General features: G+C 35.2%; 1 protein-coding gene across 1 annotated transcript in view; it reads right to left on the bottom strand.

Annotated features, from left to right (window-relative positions):
- Nucleotides 1-18,532, bottom strand: part of DNAJC13 (DnaJ heat shock protein family (Hsp40) member C13) — a 109,670-nt gene that overhangs the window by 55,317 nt on the left and 35,821 nt on the right. The window contains exons 10-20 of the mRNA XM_010987812.3: nt 10,172-10,338; nt 9,984-10,063; nt 9,728-9,897; nt 9,183-9,282; nt 7,396-7,503; nt 6,517-6,672; nt 5,686-5,742; nt 3,543-3,664; nt 1,288-1,363; nt 929-1,024; nt 5-148 (exon numbers count right to left, since the gene is read on the bottom strand). Coding sequence (XP_010986114.1) covers nt 5-148; nt 929-1,024; nt 1,288-1,363; nt 3,543-3,664; nt 5,686-5,742; nt 6,517-6,672; nt 7,396-7,503; nt 9,183-9,282; nt 9,728-9,897; nt 9,984-10,063; nt 10,172-10,338 — 1,276 coding nt within the window. The remainder of the gene's footprint in view (nt 1-4; nt 149-928; nt 1,025-1,287; nt 1,364-3,542; nt 3,665-5,685; nt 5,743-6,516; nt 6,673-7,395; nt 7,504-9,182; nt 9,283-9,727; nt 9,898-9,983; nt 10,064-10,171; nt 10,339-18,532) is intronic.

Genomic DNA, 18,532 nt, shown 5'->3' with positions numbered 1-18,532 from the left:
TTACCTCTTTTTGTGCAATGCCCATTCTATCCCTCCAGTGCATTAACACAAGATCCACTTTTTCTTTGGCAAATTTTTCAACTTCTTTAGCAGCTTTTCCAGCTAGTCTTTGCCACTCTGGGACTTTATTAAATTTTCCATATTGATCCTGTAAAATAATGTTGAATTCCATTACAGTCCTATATGTGAATTTATTTTTTAAAATCCAAGTAAAGCTGAGTCACACTATTTATTTTACACGGTTAAATAAATCCTGAATGTTAGGGCTCAGTGAAAAAAACAAAGTGAAAATTTCTACAGCCAATTACAGTTTTTGTCCAAGAAATCTTAACTTTTCTATCTAGTTTTCAAGATGAATCTTTTTAGAGGGATGGCAAGATGTAAGTGGGAGATGGGGGCAGACAGAAAAAAAAATACATACAAGACATTATTATAACAGCATTATCTTGAAAGATGTTAAGTAATTTTCTCAAAAATAGCCCAGCATTAATAATTAAGATAGCTTTGTAAGGAAAAAAGTCCTACCTAAATTAAGTTTTTCAGTGTTGGCCCCTTTCAACAACATTTATCAATTATATATTATGCATAAAATATCACCTTATACATTTGAAATTAAAAAAAAAAATCCATTCCTCAATGTGCCAATATGCTCAGTGAGAGAAATGAAACATACAAGATTATTACTATTCACAAAATTAGACTGTGGTGATAACTGCAACTCAGAAAATACACTAAAGATAATTGAAGTGTACACTAAAAACTGATAAGAATTTTTGGGATATAAATTTACCTCAATGAAGCTGTTTATAATTATTTTGAAAGAATACTACTATTTAACAGTAAATTCTTGGTTTATTTCTAAACTTTTTAGTGTACTTCAGGAAAAGTATTTGCATTCTGAAAAGATACTCAGAACAAGCATATTTACCATTGCTATTTTTACATTATCTCTAACATGCATCCGATCAGCATCCTTCTCAGGAACTGGATCTGAGCTGTCCAGGTATGCTAGAAGGCCTGGCGGCTAAAAATAGCAAACAAAAACAAAATATAAAACCCATCTTTCAAAACAACCGCACACATACACACAAAGTCTAGCCTTCAAAATCCAAAAATTAATATTATGATTTAGCTATTGAGGGTTGCATTTATTATATGACAACTTCTATGATAAGTAGCTTTTACATTAAAAACAGATAAACGGAAAAAAACCCTTAACAGTTTAAATAACAATAAAATTTTACTGGGCAAGAATATATAAATTTTTCTGTCATCCAACTGACTTACCAAAATGCGTTTCAACAAGTTTGTCGCAGTTGCATTATCAGCTGTCCAGAGTCCCACTAAATGTCTACTTAGCTGTCTGAAAAAAGCAGATGTTGAGAAAGGTTTGCTGCTGTATCTCAACTAGAACAGAAAATAATTTTTAAGAACAAAATATCATATAAGAAATAAGACTAGAGTAAAAAAAAAATCATTCTGATGTTAAATACTAAAAATATTTTAATTTGGAGAGATGAATGAGATAGTAATACAAACACTGCTAAATCTCAGGATTTTCTCCAAATTAAAATGCTTCCTTGATGAATTCACTAATTTTCAATGGACTGGAACATGAAGAAGTAGGTTCCTGCCACATTTAAAGATAGGAAGACAGTCAGACGTGATCATATAATTGGCTGTGTAACAAATCCTAATACAGTGCTCCCAGCATTCTACCATTCTTTGGAACTCTGAACATAAGCAACAGTCAACTATGTTCTAATTTAAACTTCTTGACAAGGTCAGAGATAGAAAATATTTTCAGTTTTGGAGTCTGAAAAAAATACTTAAAATACTTAAAACATATTAATCTATTTATCCCACTTTTGAGTTAAAAGCGTATTTTGGTTCAAAGTGAAAATCTAAGATCCATGTTGAATCTATGACTCAGTCATTTATTAACTGTAACCCTCAAGATGACATTTGTCACCCAGACTGGAAGCTCCTCCACGAGCAGGGAATGTATTTTAATCACCACAGATCCTTCTGTGCTTTTTTAGGGATTCAATTGCCATTTACAATAAGAATGGGCAGGAAACCTGTGACGGAAATGACCACCTATATGTGTTTATACACATTACATTCCCAGAAGAAAAAGTTTAATAGGAAAACCTGAATTGTGCTTTGTTCTGGCATCAAAAAATAAATAAATAAATAAATAAACATTACTAAAATTGTTCATGCTTCTTCCTATTTGGAAGCTAACATATTCAAGGACAGACACTTGTAATTTCCTTCACTGGCAATTTAGTATCATATCAGATTCCTAAAAAGGCTTTTATGGATAAGAGAGAGAACATTTTATAGTAGAAGTTTGTAAAAAGATAAAACAATGCAAATGAAAAGTGGTATTTCTATTATAATTTGACAGCTTTTCAATATTGTGACTCATCACAGTAGAGAACCTAACTGATTAACTTAAATAAAGAGGAACACAGCAGGCTAAGGGCTAATGTGGAGGTTTAATGGAGTAAGACATCACATACTGAGTCTCTACTGGTGATTAGCATTGCTAATAAGGCAGTAATACCCAGGAAATAACCTTCCTTTTAAATCTTTTGTCCTCATAGGCACACAGAAGACTGCTTTTGTGGCTAATATTTACAAGTGAGGGATGCAGGTAGTTTCTTATACTAGTATAAACAGCAGAAAACTATTGGCAGGCAGCATACAACCACCACCAATGGTTAGATGTAGGTGACAGAGAAATGAAATTTATATTTTCATAACAAAGTAAACATAAGTCAGCAATTACGCCATTATTTTAAAAGCCAAAAAGAACATGATTAAAATATTTATTATATATACATATCTTTTACTAATATTAGTCACGAGTAATAATATGGTGTGCTAAGGATATATGAAAGGGTTGCATATCAGAAACCATAAAGAAAAGTTAAAAGGGATGGAATTCATACAGCCTGGAGTAAATGAATAGATTTATGTGTTTCCTCATATTTGAAGGATTATTATAAAAAAGAACATGATTTCCCAAAGGAAAAATTCTTTAACCACAGAAGTTTTCAGATAGGCTTAGGTTAGGCTGGTTGAAGATAAAGGTTTCTTTATTCTTAGAGTATCTAACTGACCAAAGTTTTTAAAAAATCTACTATATGAGGTTTTCACATGGGGCCATCTGCATGCAAGATGGTCAGAAGGAAAGGCAGAGGAAGTCCTGGGCATGTGGTTTTTGCTCCATAAGCTACTAAGCACTCTTTTCCATGTTCCAGTCCCATGACTGTGAGTGTAGAGCCTGACAAGAGGAGAGTGGGGGAAAAAAAATCAAACACGGTTTTATTTTTTCCCTCCCAAGTTATGCAGGGACCGGGACAATGATCATTTGGATACAATTCTTCTATAAGGAAAGGAAAAGAACCATGTGAATCAAAAGAAAATAAAACATTCGTGTAATCCAAACGCTTTTTCAGTTTGTTTTATGTAGTATCTGAATCCATTCTCTAAATAGCAAGTTAACTTACAGCAAATTAAATTTAACCTACCTATTCGTAAGCATCCTTTGATCTGAGCTTATTGTAAACATCGCAGTATGCAAGTGTCGAGGTAAGGCACCTTCACTTAGGGCAAGCTCCTGCATTTTTGTAGCAATTTCTTTGTCACCTTCCTTTGGAAAAAGGGTAAGATGATCCCTAAAGCAGCAATCTAAAGCAAACTATCCTATTGTAAAACTATTTTTACATCTCTGGTTAAAATAATTATTCCATATACAATATAATAAAAATTAAAAATGCAATTCAATTATCCAAAAATAACATAGGCGAATAGTAGTACGAGTCATTTTTAAAATATTATTTGCCTTTGGAATGAGGTTTAAATGTTCCCAGATAACTTTACCTTATGAATTATGCTTTGCTTAACTTGATATTAAAATTAGGTTCATTCCCTGAGTGTATGTCAGCCAATGAAGGGGAGAGGGGACTCACATGAATCAGCAATTCCAACCAGAGGCATCTGCAAACCTGGCTGGCTTTTTAATTAAAGAGATATACTCATTTTTATGGTGAAGATATAATCTTCTGTTTTTTAAAGAATGATGTGATGTTGGAGTAGTTCTCATTTCACTGTTTCTATGGACTCTGACAAAAGTGTAGGACAGACAGGACTACTAATTAAAGGTAATGATAGAAGTATGAATTAAGCAAGCAGATACTTAACACAACCTGTTGCAAAGTAAAAATGTCCACAATGTTACTGAAAAAAAGCACAAGTACATAGTACAACTGAATATGCAGTGTGTATACAAATATACACATAGTATGAATACGTACATGTATCATTCTGACAAATGAATATGTAGTGCGGACACAAATATATACTTGGCATGTCTATGTGTGTATGTAATTTTGATCACAGTCTGAGAGGATATTAATTGACATACTATTAGCAGTTGTCTCTGGATGGTAAAAATATAGGTGATTTATTTGTTTCTTGTGTTTGTTCTGAACATCTCAATGTTTCTTAAAAGATCACATGCTGCTTTCCAATCAGAAAACAGTATTTGTCAGGATTTCAGTATACATGAAGTAAGTCTGCCTTATACAGAAGTTGGCTCCAGTCACTGGCTATGAATTTGACATGTGTGACTTACAGGGAAGCCAAAGTTGGCATTTTGGTTATAGCTGGCACTCATTAAATATTTCTGAATGAATGATAATATATTGATGGATCAAGGTCGGAAATACACTTGCATATGGTCTGATGGTCCTTACTGTCCTTGGCTACTTCAAGCTCTGTAAGTGAGAGATATGGTACTTTGGAAGCTAATATCAAGCACAGAACCCATTAACTGGAGGGGGGAAAATCAGCCTTTAGTTGCATATATACACTAAATATGCAAATAAGCTTTGATGTCTCAAACAATCTAATGTCTATATGTAATTTTTTAAATAGCTGCTTAAGAGTATACTAACTCTGTGCTTATTATTTAGCTACTTATATTTATGAGCCACAAATGGCAACTTTTTGATAAAAGGAACAAACATTCTTACATTTTATCCAAATTACTATGATAACCAAAGAATACACAAATTCAAAAGCCATTTAGACTGGCATCATCGTGAAACATCCACTATGCACGCTGATAATCATAGCCATGATCTCGTCCTCTAAAAAACAGAAGGCTAAAGCAAGCATCCTGCAGAAGGAATACCGTGTGCCCAACAATATTATGTCCTGATCATATGCACATTAGCATGAGAAACTAACTTTTGTTACCATATGTATTTGATACCACTTTGCTACGAACAACTAACTCCATTAGATTTCCATATAAATTCAGTACCTAAAGATTTCAATACCATTAACACTATCCCCCCAAAAAAGAGGAAGAGAGAAAGAATGTTACCTTTTCTTTTAAAATAAAGCTAACAAATAATGGAGGACCAGAAAAATTTATCTGCTCAAAATCCACTTACTTAAGAACTTCAAATTCTTAGTTTAATTATTGAGGATTATTTCTGCAATGAGTTTAATAAAACAAATTTCTAAATAAAGATTTAAAATTAATCTCCTTATCCAGAAAAATTGCATATTTCCCATAAACGACTAAAAGGTAATTTTGTCAGCTCAAGTTAAAATAGCCAATCAACACTTATTAAGTTTAAGATTTCAAAATTGTTCTCTCACCTCTATTATTGCCTTCATAACCAATCCAGCTCCCTTTATAATTGCCATGGAAGGATGCTTTAAAATGGGGAGAAAAAGTATCACAGAATAAAAGAATTTTATTCCAACATAGAAGAAAAGAAATTCATTCCAAAAGCTAAATACAGCCATTGCTCTTAAGAGGGATATACAATTTTATGCAAGATAAAAGCCATAAAATTAGTAAAGAATACATCTCAAAGTCAAGTCACAGTCTAGTTAAAAATTTTAGGTGTTATTACAATACAGCTTTACGGATATTTAAAACATACAGCTTATAGTAGTAGGAAACAGCTGCAGCTGGCACTTATTTGAATAATACATATTCTACTTATCTGAATAATAAATATCAAACATTAAAGTAATATAAATTCACACTTATAATATAGTAAAAATATAAATATCATATACATACACATATACATGTATACAATAAATAAATGCTATGTTTTCAATTGCTTATGAACTGCCCTGTTAAAACTCATCTTATTATTTGGGAACTTGTAAAAGAAAAGGGAACTTTGGGCCCACGACAGAAAAAAATGAGTTTTTCACTACTTATAAGGTAGAAAAGATGTGCAACAGTCAAATAGTGGTCAAAAGCCATCAACAAAGCTCTGTGTGAAACACCAAGAAATCTATGGAATTAAATGTCCTAATATGATGATGTACTAGGCTGTATTTATTTATGTTACTACAGGCTTATTTATTTATATTACTACAAAAGCGTACATGTATTATTTTAAAACCAAACTGATCCCAAAAGTGGTCCTCTCCAATTAGCAGTTATCTGATAAAAATATAAGCTCTCACCTGAAAGAGTTTAAAGAGTGTTCGTCCATTGGATGCTACCATCTCCAAGAGCATATCAAACTGCTGCCCTTCCGTTGTCTCACTATATGGAGCACAGAGGGCAAAAGTAAGGAAGTCCAAGAGTGAGCTAATAACTAGGGCACCAGTCCCATGATCCTGAAACGAAGTAACATATTGCCTTGGCTTAGGACTGAGAGCTTCATTTAAAACATAGCAGTGATGGGTTTCTTTGTTATTCTATATGTAGAAGTAAATATCTAACTTCCCAACATGAGGTTCAAAGTACTTTCAACATACGTACTACTCCAAGCAGTACTCGTTTTACTAATGTAGCAAATCCACTGCTTACCATATCTCAAAAGGAAACTAATTAAAATTCAGTCAAATTTCATGAGAATAACCAAGACTCCATAAACACATAACTAAATTACATACAGCATATAACTAAGGTTTATGTGTATTTGTATAAAAAGCAATTTTTGACAACACTTGCAATTTGTTCATATCCCTTCTAGATGTTATATAGACTGCCCATCTCCAAAACTGTTACCAATGACTGAGGAACAAAGACTTAGGCTAATTTTTTTAGAGCAACTTATTTCAAAATGACATTTTCAAAGAGTGAGAAAAAAAAAGCAAAAATCTGGACTATCACTGTAAAAAGCTAAAGGCTTTGCAACTTATCCTTTCCAGATAAATGGATATAGTCCTAAAACAGAATATTTTATAATTAGTGTCCAAGCTGAACTGTGACCAGTACCAATCAAAGTTAAAGTTCACAATTAAAACAAACAAAAAAAACCTATCCATGTTGCACTTCCAGATACCTTTCAATGACGTATGGTATCTCTAATTAAGACGAATTTAATTATAACTTACCACATGGGAATTAAATTTGTCCAGTAAGTTTTCCAGAAACTTCTTTGAAGAGAGAAGAGAAGCTTTGTTTAGCTGTTCCTGTCTTAAGTCATAGTCATCATGCATGGGCTATTGATTAAAAACAGTGATAATTCATGAGCAGTGACATTACACAAAAGGCATTTATAAAGAGTACTCATTAAACACTGGAAGAATTAAAATACTTTAAAGTTTAGGGCAGAAGAGGAAACTTGTGACATGACAAACAGGCAGAAGTGATGATTTCCCTTGGGTCTGAGACTTCATGGATAATCTGCCCAACAAGAAACTGCAGACAGCACTGCACAAGGAACTCCCTTCAAAAGTCACAGACCTCTTTCTTAAAAGGCAGGTAACACCCATTCTTCCTTCTTCAATTTGATAATTTAAATTTAAAATGATAAAAATTAACATTTAAAAGTACTAAAATTAGCAAATACTTCCTTGTCAAGAGGATCTCTTTTGACTGCTGAAATAAACTAAAAGCATAAAAAGGATTTCAGGATTTTAGGAGTAAAGATCAAATCCTGATTCTGCTACTGACTATGGGTGACCTTAGGCACAGTTAAATTATTTTAACTCTCCGAGTTTGATTTTCCTCAGCTGCAAAGTTGGAATAATAGTACTTATCCCATTGAGCTATTCTGAAGCTTAAATGAGATAATTCGTGTAAAATACACAGCCAACATCTAATATGTAATGAGGGCTCAATGTGTTTACTTCTTACCGTTATTTTATGTTCCAGTTATTCCACTAACTGTTTTAATGGAATTACTTGTAGGAAAAACAGTACAACTCATTTTGGGGAATTATTGTAAGGTTTTATACAAGTGATTACTTATGTTTATTCTATACCACTAAGTCTGCCTAAAACACTTCATATAAGGAGATAAAGTCCCATATACTATATACAAAATTGGGATGAATCAGAAACTTCAGAGTTATACTGACCAGTTGCTTCCCCCCATCCCCATCAAGTTAGATCTTTATTTCTCAGCTTTCAAACATGCCTTCTTTACCCCATATCTCAGCAGCTCATTTCTTACATGATAATTTGGTCTACCTGCCTCTAACCTGACCTGTAATCTACACTCCACATACCACCCATCAGCTTTCTAAAATTCAAACCTGGTATGTTACCACTCCCCTGTTGAAAAAATCTTTCAGCTGTTCCTTACTAAAGGGTACATATCTAATATTATCCAGACTCTCTGTCTGATGCAAAAGGCTTTTTGTGACTGTCTCTGAACACATCTCTAAGTGCAACTCCCAATCCCATGTGCCCCTAACATACATTATGCCCCAGTCATATTCAATTATTTGCTGCTTCCCAAATATATGCTTTTAAAAGCCTTCTCACAGCCAGAAAATACCTGTCTGCCTTTCAAGATTCAGATCAAGTGTAACATCTTCCAGAAAGATTGGCCTAAAACATTTTATCTTCTCCTCACCACAAAACCAAAATTAAGTATTGCTTTTTAGGGATCCCATGGCTCCTAATACTTTATGTATACACATGCCTACCTTACCAGACTGTCACCAATTTCAAGGAAGAACTTGGTCTTAAAATCTATGTATTTCTAACACATAGCACAGTGCCAACTTTATAGGCTGTGCTAAACAAATGTTTATTTAAGTAAGTAAATGGCTAGGAGACCAAGTTAGGAAATACAGAATTAAATTGGTACAATGAAAATCCAAGTTTGTGGAAATCTGAACCATCAGTCCACATAAGCAAAACCAGTCTCCTTAAAAGCTCTAGTACTTACACACATGAGGGCACAAAGCATATCGACAGCTGCATGGATTACTCCATTGTTGCTCCTCTTGAGAGCTTTTACTACCTTCACTCCTAGACGCTCCCGAAACCTTGTGGAACAAAAAAAAAACAAGCATACAGTAGCAATGTCAGAGTAGTATTGTATTATGTATTCTATTATTAAAACGTAATAAGCCATTTACGTTTCCATTGCTTTACTACAGCAATTACATACTTTGAATCCCACCCCTGGAACATAGTTTTCATAATAATTTTTCTCTTTGAGGGGAAGTTTTTTTTTTTTTTAAGGTTAATTAAAACTAAAAGGCCTGTGGTTTTGCATTCAAATTCACTAAAACAAGAGTCAGTAAAATCACGGGTGAATGGATAAATAAGTCAGTTCCATTCACCTTCCTTTTTTATTTCTCATGACTAAAAACTACTGTATCACCATATTACAAAGTACTAGGCTTTAGTCTTTATATAGAGTTAAACTGCTAATTATTTGCTATTTTGACTTGTTCAAATTCTCTGAATAAAATGAAGACAACTTACTTTGGAAGCTGAGTAAAGGCTAGAAAACCAGCTTTGGAAGCCACAAGCCTCCTCACGGCCTGGAACTGACTCTCAAGTTCTGCATTTGAAGCAACAACATCTCCCTCTTGGGACAATAACGCTGTTATGGCGTTATTGATCAGCTTTTCTTTGTTTTCTGAGAAGAGACCCTAGGTGAGGAAGAACATTTCAAAAAAGTTTCCACACCAAAAGTTAGTGACAGTCAGTGAACAAGTTATGATACAATTTATCTTACATCCTGCGTTACTGCGTGCAGAACTCCACTGTATGAGATGTTAGCGTTGAACCGGAATACAGCATCTGCAAAGTTGCCATCTGTAAGGAGATGAAAGGTTTAAGAAGATTTAGAGATCCGCACTGGAATTCTTGTATTATTACTAAATAGACGGATGGAAATGCAATCACATTGAAGTCAATACTTACTTGGAGGTGCAGCCAAGAATCTGAGATGAAGGCTCTCTACCTCCTCCTCAACAGGCATGCTCAGTAACCCCCATCGCTGACCTTTATGAGTGGGTGTCATTTTTACACAAACATCTCTGTTACCAGAGGCTCTTACTCCATCCAGCAAACTTGCTAATAAGGAATCTCTACGCAAGGTTAAAAATAAAAAGACTTTAAAATGGATAACTAAGAGAAACTTTGATTCAGAAGGCAGCATCGGCCCTTTAGCAGGTAACCTGCTCAGAGGGGGCACTCTGGGGACAAGGGAAGCACAAAAGGACAGGGGCTCTAGGAGACAGTCTGATGCACCAAAACGAGCAATTCACTTTACTGTCACATATTGTGCACAATTACTAAGGCACTGGAGCTTTACTGTTTTCCGTTATTTTTTAATTTTAAGATTATTTTTAACATGTTTACTGAGGTTACAGTTTTATAAATCATAAAAGTCAATTAGAATGTACAGTTTGGTAATCTTTAATGAACTTATATAGCTGTGCAATCACCACCACAAACCAGTTTTGGTGTACTTCCATCACTCCAAAACGTCTCCTTGTGCCCACCTGCAAAAAAACTCTCCAGCCTCAGGCAACTACTTAATCTGCTTCTGTCCCTATGGTTTCACTTTTTCAAGAAATTTCATCAAGAAGATGAAAAGACAAGCCACAGGCTGGGAGCAAATATTTACAAAAGACATATCTGATAAAGGACTATTACTCAAAATATACAAAGAACTCTTAGTTAAAATTCAGCAATAAGAAAAACAATCCAATTAAAAAAAAAAAAAAGATCCTTAGCAGAGATTTCAACAAAGAAGATACACAGATGGCAAATAAGCTTATGGAAAGATGCTCTACATCATACGACATCAGGGAAATGATAATTAAAACAAGAAACCACTACACCAGTGTTAGAATGACCATCATCTGTAACAATGACAATACCAAATGCTGACAAGACTGTGGAGCAACAGGAACTTTCATTCATTGCCAGCTGGAATGCAAAATGATACAGCCACTTTTGGAAGACAGTTTGGCAGTTTCTTACAAAACTCAACATCCTCTTACCACATGACCACATTCCTTTGTATTTACCCAAAGGAGTTTAAAACTCACATACAAACAAAACCTGCACACAGATGTTTACAGGAGCTTCATTCATAACTGCCAAAACTTGGAGCAACCACAATGTCTTTCAGAGATGTGTAGATAAATAAACCAGACAATAGAATATTATTCAGTGCTAAAAAGAAATAAACTGGAGAGATCAAGATGACAGAACAGAAGGATGTGGAGCTCACCTCCTGCCATAAACACGTCAAAAATACACCTACACGTGGAACAATTCTCAAAGAATACCTACCGAGCTCTAGCAGATATCATACAATCAAAAGTGCAACAAAGAATACCACCTATTCGGGTATGACCAAAAGAAAAGAAAAAGAATCAGGACCCGGGCCCCTGGGAGGGAGCTGTGAAGGAAGGACGGTTCCCTCACCCTGGGAACCCCCTACAACAGCTGGGAGATCAGCCGGGGCAGAGGGGAGCTTCAGAGGCTCAGAGGAGAGAGTAGCAGCTGGCTTGGGGCAAAAAGAACAGAGAGAGACCAGGGCACACTGTCCTCAACACCGCCCTGCGCTCCCCAGCCCTAGACGTTTCTGCTGTTGTGTGCAGGAAATGGGTGCTGAAACTCGGGCTTCAGCAGACAGACCTGGGGAGACGACGGCTGTGTCAAGACAGCCCGAAGAGGCTGGAGCATGCCAGGCTGCAACTGGGAGTGGATGCAAGATGGAGCCTGAGTCAGGTATAAAAGTCCCATCATTAACAGGAGAACCGAAGGGCGGGCTGGGATCCCACCATAGCAGTCTCCTTCCTGGCGTGCCCACAGTGGCCATGGCTCTGCCCACATAAGCTCTGAGAGCAGGAAAGCGGATTCACCTCACCATCCACTGTAAATTCAGTGCCAGCAGGACATCCAAGCAGATTATTGGTCCTCTCACAGCTGGAGCAGGTCCTGTGTTAGCAGCTGCAGACACCACGGGTGCACACACAGAGGTGGGGCTAGCCTCCAGGCTGACTCCTTAGCTCCCATGGCAGGTCCCAGCACCTTACTCCAGTGGATCTATGCCAATGGATCTGTGCTGGTGGCTTTGTGAGCACAGCACCATGAGGGGCATCTGAGCTGACTGCCTGCATTCCCATGGCTGAGGCAGGAGGAGAGGCAGTGCCAACAACAGTGTACTCTGTGAGCATACACAATGGGTGACAGGTAACATCAGAGAGCACATGTCCCAGTGGACAGCTCAGAGGAACACGCAGTGGCACCTCTTCCAGCAGAAGCACTCCAGACCCACCTACCTCACACCACAGCTCAGAAAAGGATCTGACAGCTTCTACTCCAACAACTGGGGAACAGATGCTACTACCCATGACAGGACTGTGACAACTACAGAGCTAAGACAAGGCCACCAACTCAACATCTAGTGCAGGATCTGGTCACCACAACATCAATCACGCCCTCTATCAAAGGGGTAACAGCCAGCACACAAGAAGAAAAAACTTTACAGGCACCCATACTAAAAACAGCCCTAACACAAAAAAAATGTTAGACTTACCCACACTACATAGGGATGCTGCACATAAAACTAGCCCTTCAAGACCACAGTAGATAACTGCTTCTCTTAAATTCATAGAGCCAGAGAAATGGAAGAAAAATGAAGAAGCAGAGGACCCACTTCCAATTAAAAGAACAAGAGAAATCCCCTGAAAGAACAAACAATGAAACCGAACTCTCCAGTCTAACAGATATCAAGTTCCAAAAGGAGATAATAAAAATAATAAAGGAATTAAGAAAGGCTATCAATAAAATGCAGATCACTGTAACAATGAACTAGAAACTATAAAGAAGAGACAATTAAAATTAGAAAACTCATTTGCAAAGACAAAAGTTGAGTGAAAGGCAATAAAAATGGCAAACTAAATAATGCAGAAGAATGAATATGTGATCTGGGAGACAGAATAATGGAAATCACCCAATCAGAACAGCAGACAGAAAGACAAATTAAAAAAAAAAAATGAAAGCAAGATACAAGACCTATGGGACAACATAAAGCAAGTCAATTATTATATAATAGGGACTCCTGAAAGAAAAGAAAGAGAAAACAGGATTGAAAATGTGTTCGAAGAAATTATGGCTGAAAACTTCCCAAACCTAAAAAAGGAAACAGATACCCAGGTTCCAAACAAGATGAGCCCAAAAAGACCTACACCAAGACATTTTATAATTAAGATGTCAAAAGTTAAAGAGAGGATTTTAATGCCTAGCATGCATGTGGTCCTGGGTTCAATCCCCAGTACCTCCATGAAAAATGATAAATAAGTGGATAAATCTAATTACCTCTCCTTCCCTCAAAAAATTAGAAATTAAAAGAGAGGATTCTAAAGGCAGCAAGAGAAAAAAAGTTAGTCACAAGAGAACCCCCATAAGGCTATCAGCTGATTTCTCTACAGAAACATTGCAGGCCAGAAGGGAGTGGCAACATATATTCAAAGTCCAGGAAGGGAAAAACCTGCAACCTAGTATACTCTACCAAGCAATACTATATTTTAGAATAGATGGAGAAATAAACAATTTCTCAGACAAGCAAAAACTAAAATACAGCTATACCAAACCTATCCTAAAAGAAATACTGCATGGTATACCCTAAATAGAAAAACAAGAGTCTACAGGAAAAAGAAAAATCACAACTGGAAAAATGATAATAAACAGCAAAAGGATAAACATGAAGATGTAAAAGAGGATATCAAAATCATAAAATACGGCAGTAAGAAAATGTAGTATTTTTTGTTTTTATTTTATTTTTTAAAGAATATGCTTGAGCTTATATGATGACCAGTCTAAAGCAAGGAGATACAGTAATGGGTAATACTTGAAAAACAGGGTAACCACAAATCAAAAACATACAGTAAAGGTACAAAAACCAACAAGAAGGGAACTCAAGCATAATACAAAAGAAAATCATCAAACCACAAAAGGAAAAACAAAAACAAAGGAACAAAGTAGAAATTTAAAATCAACTGGAAAACAATATTCAAAATGGCAATAAATACATATCTATCAATAATTACCTTAAATGTCAATGGACTAAATGCTCAAATCAAAAAACGCAGATGGAAGACTGGATAATAAAATAGGAGTCTATAATATGCTGCCCACAAGAGACACACTTTAGGACAAAGGACACACATTGAAAGTGAGGGGATAGAAGATGATATTTCATGCAAATGGAAATGACAAGAAGCAGTACTTCTATTAGACAAAACAGATTTTAATAGTAAGATACTTTAACATCCCACTAACACTAATGGAGAGATCTTCCAGACAGAAAATCAATAAGGTAACAGAGATTCTAAATGACACAACAGAACAGTTAGATTTAACTGATATTTTCAGGACATCACATCCAAAACAAAAAACAAACAACAACAGCAACAAGAAAAACAGACTACACATTATTTTCTTTTTTTTTTTTTCTTTTTTTTTTGAAGGCTTACTCTGTGCCAGGCACTTTTCTTTTCTTTTTTTTTTTTTTAACATTTTTTATTGATTTATAATCATTTTACAATGTTGTGTCAAATTCCAGTGTTCAGCACAATTTTTCAGTTATTCATGGACATATACACACTCATTGTCACATTTTTTTCTCTGTGAGTTATCATAACATTTTGTGTATATTTCCCTGTGCCATACAGTGTAGTCTATTCTACAATTTTGAAATCCCAGTCTATCCCTTCCCACCCTCCACCCCCCTGGTAACCACAAGTCTGTATTCTCTGTCTGTGAGTCTATTTCTGTCCTTTATTTACGCTTTGTTTTTGTTTGTTTGTTTGTTTTTGTTTTTGTTTTGTAGATTCCACATATGAGCGATCTCATATGGTATTTTTCTTTCTCTTTCTGGCTTACTTCACTTAGAATGTACACATTATTTTCAAGAGCACATGACACATTCGCTAAGACAGACAACATACTAGGACACAAAACAGGCCTCAACATATTTAAGAGGATAAAAATTATTTCAAGCATCTTTTCTGACCAAAATGACATGAAGCTAGAAGTCAACCACAGAAAGAGAAACAAGAAAACAAAACAAAACAAATGATTATATGGAGACTAAACAACATGCTACTGAAGAACCAATGGGTCAATGTTGAAATCAAAGAGGAAATTAAAAAATACCTTGAGACAAATGATAATGGAATCACAGCCATACAAAATCTATGGGATGCAGCAAAAGCAGTCCTAAGATGGAAGTTCACAGTGATACCAAAAAAAAAAAAAAACAAAAAAAAACAAACAAAAAAACACCACCTCTCAAATAAATAACCTAACCTACCACTTAAAAGAATTAGAAAAAGAATAAACAAAACCTAAAGTCAGAAGGAAGGAAATAATGAAGATCAGAGAGGAAATAAAAGAGATTAAAAAAAATAGGAAAAAAATCAGTAACAGAAGGACATGGTTTTTGGAAAGAGTAAACAAAATTGTCAACCTTTGGCTAGTCTCACAAAGAAAAGACAGAACCCAAATAAACAAAATAAGAAATGAAAGAGGACAAATTACAACCAGTACCACAGAAATACAAAAAAACCATAAGAGAACATTATGAACAATTTTATGCCAACAAATTGGATAACGTAAAAGAAACGGAAAATTTTCTAGAAACATACAGCTCACAAAAACTGAATCAAGAAGAGGCAGATATTCTGAAAAGAGCAATCACCAGAAGTGAATAGAATCTGTAATGAAAGAAACTTCCTGCATACAAAAGTCCAGGACCAGATGGCTTACTGGGGAATTCTACCAAACATACAAAGAAGAACTTACACTGATCCTTCTCAAACTCTTTCAAAAGACTAAAGAGGAGAGAACACTCCCAGATTCATTCTATGAATCCACTATCACCCTACCAAAACCAAAGACACTAACAAAAAAGAAAATTACAGGCCAATATCTTTGATGAATATAGATGCAAAAATTCTCAATAAAATATTAGGAAACAGAATCCAACAACGCATAAAAAAGATCATACACTATGTATGATCAAGTTGAATTCATCCCAGGGTCACAAGGATGGTTCAACATATGCAAATCAATCATTGTGATATACCACACCAACAAAAGAAATGACAAAAACCATATGATCATCTCAATAGATGCAGAAAAAGGACCTGATAACATTTCAACGTTCATTCCTATTTAAAAAAAAAAAAAAAAAAACCCTCACCAAAATCAGTATAGAGGGAGCATATCTCAACATAATAAAAGCTATTTATGACAAACCCACAGCCAACATAAAACTCAACAGCAAAAAGGTGAAAGCACTCCCGCTATAATCTGGAACAAGATAAGGATGTTCACTCTCACCACTACTGTTCAGCATAGTATCGGAAGTCCTAGCCATAGCAATCGGACAAGAAAAATAAATACAATGTATCTAAATTGAAAGAAAAGAGGTAAAACTATCACTATCTGCAGATGACATGATAGTCTATATAGAAAACTCTAAAGACTCTACATAAAAACTACTAGAACTGATGAACAAATTCAGCAAGGTAGCAGAATACAAGATTAATATACATAAATCTGTTGCTTGCCTTTCCACTAACAATGAAATATCAGAAAGGAAAGTAAAAAAGTTATCCCTTTTAAAATTGCATCAAAAAAAAATTCTTAGGAATAAACTTGACCGCAACAGGGAAAACTTATACGCTGTCAACTATAAAACATTGATAAAGGAAATAAAGGTCATTTAAAGATATGGAAAGATACTCCATACTCTTGGATTGTAAAATAGCCATACTACCCAAAGCAATCTACAGATTTAATGCGATTCCTATCAAATTCCCAGGACATTTTTCACAGAACTAGAATAACCCTGAAATTTATATGGAATCACAAAGGACCCAGAATTGCCAAATCAATCCTGAGGAAGAATAATAAAGCTGGGCATAACTCTCCCAGACTTCAGACAATACTACAAAGCTAACAAAACAGCATGGTGCTGGCACAAACAAAAGACATGGATCAACAGAACAGAATAGAGATCCCGGAAATAAACCCACACACATAGTCAATTAATCTTTGACAAAGGAGGCAAGAATATACAATGGAAAAAAGACAGCCTATTTGGTAAGTGGTTTGGGGAAAGCTGGACAGCCACATGTAAATCAATGAAGCTACAACACTCCCTCACACCAGACACAAAAATAAACTCAAAATGGCTTAAAGACTTAAATATAAGACAGGACACTATAAAACTCCTAGAAGAGAACACAGGCAAAACATTCTCTGACATAGATCATATTAATGTTTTCCTAAGTTAGTCTCCCAAGGAAATAGAAATAAAAGTAAAAATAAACAAATGGTACTTAATCAAAGGTACTTAATTAAATGTATAAACCTTTGCACAGCAAAGAAAACCATGAACAAAAAGGCAATCTAATGACTGGGAGAAAATATCTGCAAACAATGTGACCCAAAGGGCTTATTCCAGAATATGAAAACAACTCATACAACTCAACAACAGCAATAACTACAAAAATCCCAGCAATTAAAAAAATGGGCAGAAGACCTTACCAGACATTTCTCCAAAGAAGAAAGACATACAGATGGTTAACAGGCACATGAAAAGATACTCAACACTGATAATTAGCCTAAAACTACTCTAAAAATAAGTCTGTTAAAAAACATTTACAGAAACCAAGTCATTTAATATGTAGCCTTACGTGTCCTTACATGTCTTGCTTATTTTACTTATTACATGTGTTTAAGGTTTAGTTCTTTTTACTGCTGAGGAGTATTCAACTGAATGGATATATAACACTTTTGTCTATTGAAAACCACCGAAGATAGATAGATAGATAGATAGATAGATAGATAGATAGATAGATAGATAGATAGATAGACAGACAGACAGACAGACAGACAGACAGATAGACAAATAGACAGACAGATAGATAGATAGACAGACAGATAGATAATCTCATATGGATTCCTTCTAGTTTGGCTATTTTAAGTAATGTTATTACCAAATTCACCTGCAAGTCTTTGTGTGGACACATGCTTTCATTCTCTTTCGTAGATAGCTAGGGGCACAATTGCTGGGTCACATGATAGCTGTATGTTTAATTTTTCAGGAAACTTGTCAAACCATTTTTCACACCAGTTCTATTATTTTACATTATAACCAGAAATATATGAGTTTCAGTTTCGCCACACCCTTGCCAAAAACTGGAACTGCAAGTCTTTCTGATGTTATCCATTTTAGTCGATATGCAGTAG

The sequence above is a fragment of the Camelus dromedarius genome, chromosome 2 (assembly GCF_036321535.1).
Source record: "Camelus dromedarius isolate mCamDro1 chromosome 2, mCamDro1.pat, whole genome shotgun sequence".
NCBI classification, from domain to species: Eukaryota; Metazoa; Chordata; class Mammalia; order Artiodactyla; family Camelidae; genus Camelus; species Camelus dromedarius.
Note: the sequence above shows the minus strand (reverse complement) of the source record. Positions and strands in the feature narration are given on the sequence as shown.